Below are 7538 nucleotides of genomic sequence, written 5' to 3'. Positions count from 1 at the left end.
CGCGCGGGCACCGCGCTAGTCCTGGGCTGCAGGTTTCTCAGATGATGGCATCCGAGAACTTAAACAAAGGGGGACGCCGCCGGCGCAAAGCGGCTGCGGAAAGTTGCGGTGGCGGATTTCCAAGGAGCGTGGCCACGACCCGAGCCCTTGGCGATGCGAGCTCTCCCTTTCCACCCCCGCCGAGACAGAGATGGGGGCCGGCTGGTGAAGGAAAAAGGAAACTTTGAAACCACTGGGGATACATCTGCCTATAGGTATTAGCGTGAATGGTGCATCCATGCCGCGCGCTTTACAAATCTCTGGGATGGGGGTGGGGGCGGGGAGGGCGGCAACACAACGCAGTACTAGGTGAAGTGGGTAGGTTGCTATTTTTCATGATTTTTTTCCCCTCTTCATTTTCCTTCTGATTCTAACTCCCCCCCCCCCACCTCCTTTCTCCCATCCCTCCCTCCCTTTTCTCTCCCCTTTCATCCCCCTTCCCAGACTGGTAGCGAACGCCCTGAGCCGCGGAGAGAACGCCAACCTCTCGGCCGGACACTAAGAGTTAAGATGTGGCGGAGGGGGTGGAGGGGGAGGGGCGGAGAGGAGAAAGTGGCCAGGGGGAGGGAGGCTGGGCGGGGGGGGGGTGGGGGGGACGACAGATTTCCAGCTTCTACGACGCTCTGCCTAAATTAAAAAGCAACCAATCGGAACGGCCGGAAGGGGGGCCGCGCGTCCTGAGCCAGTCATTCTGGGCCTGCCAATCACCCAGCGGGTAGCCAATCAGCGGGGGCCCTGGTGCTCGACTTCCTTGTATTTGGGAAAGTGTGGTGGTGGGTGCGCGCTCGCGGCGGAGGGTAAACATTCGACAGTCCCTGCTCTGAGAGGGAGGGACAGAGAGCGAACTGTCAGATCCCAGCGAGAGCGGGCGGGCTAGAGAGGGAGAGGGAGTGAGAGAGAGAGAGGGAGGGAGAGGGAAAGTGAGAGGGAGAGAGAGCGCGAACGAGGGCGCAGAGCGAGCTCCCGCTGCAACTCCGCTTCGGCTCGGCCAGCGCCAGCGCCGTCGGTGCACTCTACGAGCCGTGCAACGTGCCCACTGGAGTTGGTTGTGTATCAAGGATCCCCTATATGCACACACACACCTCCACCTCCACCAATGCACTCTTCTTCCTCCTCCTCCTCCAGACAACTGCTGGGAAAAAAATAAAACACCAACCCCAACCGTCAGCAACAAGGTAACAGAGCCATTCGACCTCATTTTTCTCCTGTTCAATTTTTTCCTTGTTATATTTGTTTCCTAATTTCTGCCCAAAAGGAAAGATGTCGCATCAGACTGTGACTGTTGCGAGGAGAATGAAAAAGGACTCTTGTTTCAGAGACAACCAAGAGCTCCGGCAATAGCAACTTCAGAGAAATGCACCATCGCAAGAAGTTTTCCTAGGACAGAACAAAACTTGAAACGAAAGGACCAGAGGAGGAGAGCAGGAGCCAGCCTCTCCTCTCCGCACACGCGAGCAGCCAGCATCACCACGCCTTCAAGGACGAAAAAAAAAGTTTTACTACTCGAAAGGAAACCGAGTGAAATGTGTTCCTGAGGAGGAGAGAAGAGAGCGGGCGAGGGGAAGGAGCAGTCCGGTTGCTGGTCATCCATAATTTGGTTAAGGAAGAAAGGAACGGCTGCTTTCTTTGTTGTCTCCCGTGAAATCTTCACTTAGCAGGTGGACTGAGCCCCGCGCCCGGGCAGAGTCCTCACTCGCCCGAGGACAGCAGGAGGAGCAAGAGCCGGCGCGCCCCGCAAAAGAGCCCGGAGCGCAGGCCCGCGCCCCGCCCGGTGAGCCCCGCTGGAGCTAGCGGAACGCGCCGGGGCTGGGGGGCGGCCACGACCCCCCCTGAAGGGGGCGGCCACGGAGCGCGCCCCGAGAAGCGAGCCCCCCTTCCCAGAGCGCTGCTCCTGCTCCTGCTGCTGCTGCTGCTGCTGACCAAGGCCGGCCGGCGACCCCCGCGCCCTGCCGAGCGGCCTTGCAGCTGCAGCCGGGGGCCGCGGCGGCGGCGGCGGCGGCGGCGGGGGCGGAGGCGGCGGAGGAGGAGGCGGCGGCGAAGGCGGCGGGGCCGGCCCGGGCCCCGGGCGGGGGCGGGGGAGGAGGGGGGGGAGGAGGCGGGAGGCGGGGGGGCGCGGCGGCGGCGGCGGCGGCGGCCGCGGCTGCTGCTGCTGCGGCGGCGGCGGTGGTGGCGGCGGTGGGGTGGCGGGAGCGGAGCGGCATGGCCACGGCGGCTTCTAACCCCTACCTGCCGGGGAACAGCCTGCTGGCGGCCGGCTCCATTGTACACTCGGACGCGGCGGGAGCCGGCGGCGGCGGGGGTGGCGGCGGCGGGGGTGGCGGCGGCGGCGCGGGAGGCGGCGCGGGCGGCATGCAGCCCGGTAGCGCCGCCGTGACCTCGGGCGCCTACCGAGGGGACCCGTCCTCCGTCAAGATGGTCCAGAGCGACTTCATGCAGGGGGCCATGGCCGCCAGCAACGGCGGCCATATGCTAAGCCACGCGCACCAGTGGGTCACAGCCCTGCCCCACGCCGCCGCCGCCGCCGCCGCCGCTGCCGCTGCCGCCGTGGAGGCGAGCTCGCCGTGGTCCGGCAGCGCCGTGGGCATGGCCGGCAGCCCCCAGCAGCCGCCGCAGCCGCCGCCGCCGCCGCCGCCGCAGGGCCCCGACGTGAAGGGCGGCTCCGGACGCGACGACCTGCACGCGGGCACCGCGCTGCACCACCGAGGGCCGCCGCACCTCGGGCCCCCGCCGCCGCCCCCGCACCAGGGCCACCCGGGGGGCTGGGGGGCCGCCGCAGCCGCAGCCGCCGCCGCCGCCGCCGCCGCTGCCGCCGCACACCTCCCGTCCATGGCCGGAGGCCAGCAGCCGCCGCCTCAGAGTCTGCTCTACTCGCAGCCCGGGGGCTTCACGGTGAACGGCATGCTGAGCGCGCCCCCGGGTCCGGGCGGCGGCGGCGGCGGCGCGGGCGGCGGCGCCCAGAGCCTGGTGCACCCGGGGCTGGTGCGCGGGGACACACCCGAGCTGGCCGAGCACCACCACCACCACCACCACCACGCGCACCCTCACCCGCCTCACCCGCACCACGCGCAGGGGCCTCCGCACCATGGCGGCGGCGGCGCGGGGCCCGGACTCAACAGCCACGATCCGCACTCAGACGAGGACACGCCGACCTCGGACGACCTGGAGCAGTTCGCCAAGCAGTTTAAGCAGCGACGCATCAAACTCGGCTTCACGCAGGCCGACGTGGGGCTGGCGCTGGGCACGCTGTATGGCAACGTGTTCTCGCAGACCACCATCTGCCGCTTCGAGGCCCTGCAGCTGAGCTTCAAGAACATGTGCAAGCTCAAGCCGCTGCTGAACAAGTGGCTAGAGGAGGCGGACTCGAGCACCGGCAGCCCCACGAGCATCGACAAGATCGCGGCGCAGGGCCGCAAGCGCAAGAAGCGGACCTCCATCGAGGTGAGCGTCAAGGGCGCGCTCGAGAGCCACTTCCTCAAGTGCCCCAAGCCCTCCGCGCAGGAGATCACCAACCTGGCCGACAGCCTGCAGCTCGAGAAAGAGGTGGTGCGGGTCTGGTTCTGCAACCGGCGCCAAAAGGAGAAGCGCATGACGCCACCCGGGATCCAACAGCAGACGCCGGACGACGTCTACTCGCAGGTGGGCACCGTGAGCGCCGACACGCCGCCGCCGCACCACGGACTGCAGACGAGCGTGCAGTGAAGGCCAGGGGCGCAGCGCAAAGAGGGCCGCCGCCGCCGCCGCCTCCGCAGCCGCTGTCAGCACCGCCACCAACTCCCGCCGCCGCCGCCGCCACAGCCGCCGCCGCCGCCGCCGCCGCCGCAGCGCCAACCCCGCACTGGGGCCGCACCGGGCCCGGGCCGGTCCTCCGTCCTCCCCTCCGCCCAAAGACAAATATGCCGGCCCTTGGAGGCAAAAGAGCGAGAGAGAGACAGACCGAGGAGACGTTTCTGAAGTCCAAGGAAGGAGGGGCACAACAAAACAAAAAGCGTAATAAATACCCAGACTGTTTTATATACATATATATAACAAACAAAACCGGAAGAGAAAAAGGAGGCGATCATGAGATCTCGTTTATACTGTGGTGGTGTTTCCTTTTTGTTTTTCTTTTTCTTTTTAAAGAAGGGTGAAGATGCCTAGCGCACCAAAACTGCACTCCTGAGGTTTTATCCACCCTAGAAAGTCCTACATGGCAACGGTGGACCAGCACCTAGCACCTGCCTCGTCCTCTCCTCTTAAAAAAAAAAAAAAAAAAAGCACCCCTCTCTCCTTTTCACTCACTACCCCCTCCAAAGGGCTGCCTAAAGTGATCTACCCAAACTTTCTTTCCTGGGAACGACCTGAAAGAAAGCTGAGGCACCGGGTTTAATCAGGGGATGACTCTGTGCTCGGGGGCCCTGTTTTTCTTGGCCATGTTAAAGTCATTTGGGGACAAATTGACTATGAAATGGGAAGGAGAAAACAAAGAACAGTCTTCGGGAAGAAAAAAAAAAGGAAATATTCACAGCTTCTGAAATTAACAGACTGAATAGCAAAGCCAAAAGAAAAAGTATCCTCAAAGTAACCTTGGAAATAAAGCATCACGAAAGAGCAGAGGGATGGGCGAGGGAGAAGGGGATGTCCTCCGAGGAGTGGGAGAGGCCCGGCGGAGTCCTGGGCAGGGCGGGCGCGGACTGGGCGCGGAGCGAGGCCCCGCCACCAACCCCGGCTTTAACGGCGGTCACCCGGGTGGATGAGGCCTAAAGATTCCACCGCTAATATTTTTTTTATTAATATTTTTTATTTTTTATTTCTGGACTGACTCAGATAAAGAGATTTAGAAGGACTGAGCACCAGCCGACGCACTTCTCTGGACTTCTCTCCTCAATCCGTTGCCAACTTTGATTGAATGGGTGCTGAGGTTGTGATTACATAATACTGCCATTTCCAAGCAGTGTTTTTGGTAGGTTTTAATAAACAGACTTTTCAAAAGACGGCAATATAGAATTGTTAGATCCGTTGTTGATCTAAAAATATTTGCTTTATATTTTCATTAAATGACTTCTTTTAATATTTTATTCAGAATACTTATGAACTGCTGCAAAACGGTAATTTATTTTTCCCCAGATCTTGTATTACGTGTTTTTTTCAGACGAGCACAAATCAAAATGAAATGAAAATATGGACAGTTGCTAGGTAGTAAGGGTATCTTTTGATGTGATCATTTGATTGTAATTTAATTTGAGTAGTGATTCCGTAAGAGCTGATCGAGAAAATAAATTTGTTAGAATGAACTAGTCTGTGTCTGATGCGTAAACGCTATGTGGGAAGAAAAGAGTTCTTTAGAAGATATTTTTTTACTAATGCAAGTCCTTAAGTGATAGCACTGAGGAAGCAGACCCTGCTCCACCTAAGGTATATTTGGAAATAGAGAGTAGAGGACAGACATGACAGAAACTGCTAGTACTTTAACATAGTTGTCACTCCTCGTTAATCCATAAATCTCACAACATTTCTCTCTCCCTTGGTTTCAGTGGGTGTTTTTAGTGTTTTCAGGTGAGATTGTCTAAAGACTAGTCCTTTTCTTGGAGATACCTGTGTCTTTTTATCATCTTTACCAGAAGACTGGACTACAGCACCAGTAATAATGTGCCAGCTGGTTATTAATGGTTAATACAGAGCTCCCCCAACCCAAGTTTAGCCTCTCTTTCCCCTCCCGTCCCCCCAACCATACTAAGTTTCTTTCCTCTTTTTCTGAAGACTAATAGTTGTAAAGAATAGCTTACAAGTCTATAAAATATTTTTATATTAATTACTTCCCATTAATAACTATATGCAATTCAGTTTAAATTATTAAGCTGTTTGGGGTTTTTTTGTTTTGTTTTGTTTATTTTTCTTGTACTGGAAGAATGTAGTTCTAATATCCTGATTATGGGCCACACTGCATTACCCTCATTGTGATCACCAGCTCAGAGTTAAGATGCCATATTTCTGTGTTCTGGTCTTTCCCCAGTATGATTCTGTATCTTCTTTGCTGGTCCTGGGCTCTGAACTTTTTTTGATCACTCTTTAGCCACACCCTGCAGAGCGGTCAAATTTATCAAGTTAATGTATCAATATTTACAATTTGGGAAAATGAAAGTATAATGCCTCAGGTTGTGAGTACTACAGACGCAAAAGACTGCTCAGTTGAGTCCCTTTGTATTGTACTTTAAAAAAGTATTTGGGAGTGATAAAGCAATGATTTTATGGATTAATTTCCTCTTAATCTCATTTAGCTGTCACTCACTTTCTACCTTCTCTCATCTTCCTCTCTCTTCCTCTGATATCGATGCAGGGGTTAAAAAATACCCCAGAAAACTGTGGGAGCAACAAGGAACAGTCATTTCTTCCAGACAGACCCTGTGTCACTTTCATAAATCAAGCCCAGCCAGATGGCCGTGTATTGGGTTGCATTATTTTAAACACCAAATCGTACTAAAAATCACAATCATTTTGATTTGTGAAATCTGAAAAAGGCCATATTTATTAAACAGAGAGAAGGGAAAAAATTGAAAACAAGAAACCACAATTTACTTTTCTTTGCCTTCTTGTTTCCTATTTCTCTTGTTATTGTAATCTCTCAGCCCGGCAAATTTACAACCTGGAGTGGGGGTCGGAGGTGGGGACAAACTTCATCATTTTTTTGAGGGGCTACTGGGGCAAGCAAAGCAGGCCTCGTGAGAAAGCTGAGGACTGGGTGTGGTGGTTTTTATATGGTGGCTACTATTGGCACGTGAGATGAAACCCTATTTTCCCTACAGGAATGGTAGTGGTTGATTAGACCGAGAATGGGTCCATTTAAAATTTTAGGAGGTATTTGCTTACTCGATTTGGCTGACAACAAAAGAACTAACATTAGATTTCACACTGTTTTCTATTAAAAAGCAACCTTTGCTGATTACTTTGGAAGGAGCCCAGATTTAGGGCTAGCAGAGTAACTTTTGATTGGAGAAGATGGGAAAGAAAGCCCATTTTATTTCATTTTGCGTTTTTAAAAGTGAGCTCATGCTTGCACTCCATATTTTTTTTTAAAAATCAACCCTTTGAATGTATTTACAAAATGAAATTCATGGCTGAAAAACAAAAGAGGGCAGCTATAACTGAGAGGTTTTGTGCTAAGGCTTATATTGTTACACATGTAAATAATGAAAATATTGTTATATATCACCAGATCTTTTTAATGAATTTGGTCATTGTGTTCCTTTGCAGCGCAAGTGTCTTGTGCTTCGTAAAGTGCCCATTTGTTTCCTCCATTTCAATCCACCCCCTCCTCCCCTTCCAACCCAAAGGAAAGTGACAAAGTTCTGTTCCATCAATCTGGCTAATCCCGAGCTAGGCCCATTTATAGTTTGCAGTGTCCTGTGGTTCCTGATCAGTTGTCCAAGCCCCTGTCACCTCATTCACCCAACCATCTTCCTGCAAGTCTGGGCGATAAATCATTCAAGGTGTATTTAAAATAGTCACTTTGCTGTTGTTGCTCT

The 7538-nt window shown here is 54.5% G+C and overlaps 1 protein-coding gene across 1 annotated transcript; it reads left to right on the top strand.

The window, feature by feature from the left end:
- Positions 1-2238: 2238 nt before the first annotated feature.
- POU3F3 (POU class 3 homeobox 3) lies at positions 2239-3738 on the top strand (the record flags this gene model as incomplete). Its single annotated transcript, XM_080814017.1, has 1 exon — positions 2239-3738. The coding sequence occupies one exon, from the start codon at positions 2239-2241 to the stop codon at positions 3736-3738; it is 1500 nt and encodes a 499-aa protein (XP_080670143.1).
- Between the last annotated feature and the right edge of the window lie 3800 nt (positions 3739-7538).

Source organism: Martes martes, assembly GCF_963455335.1.
Source record: "Martes martes genome assembly, chromosome: 9".
Lineage (NCBI taxonomy): Eukaryota > Metazoa > Chordata > Mammalia > Carnivora > Mustelidae > Martes > Martes martes.
The sequence above is the reverse complement of the archived record's forward strand: the minus strand, read 5'-3'. Positions and strand labels throughout refer to the sequence as shown.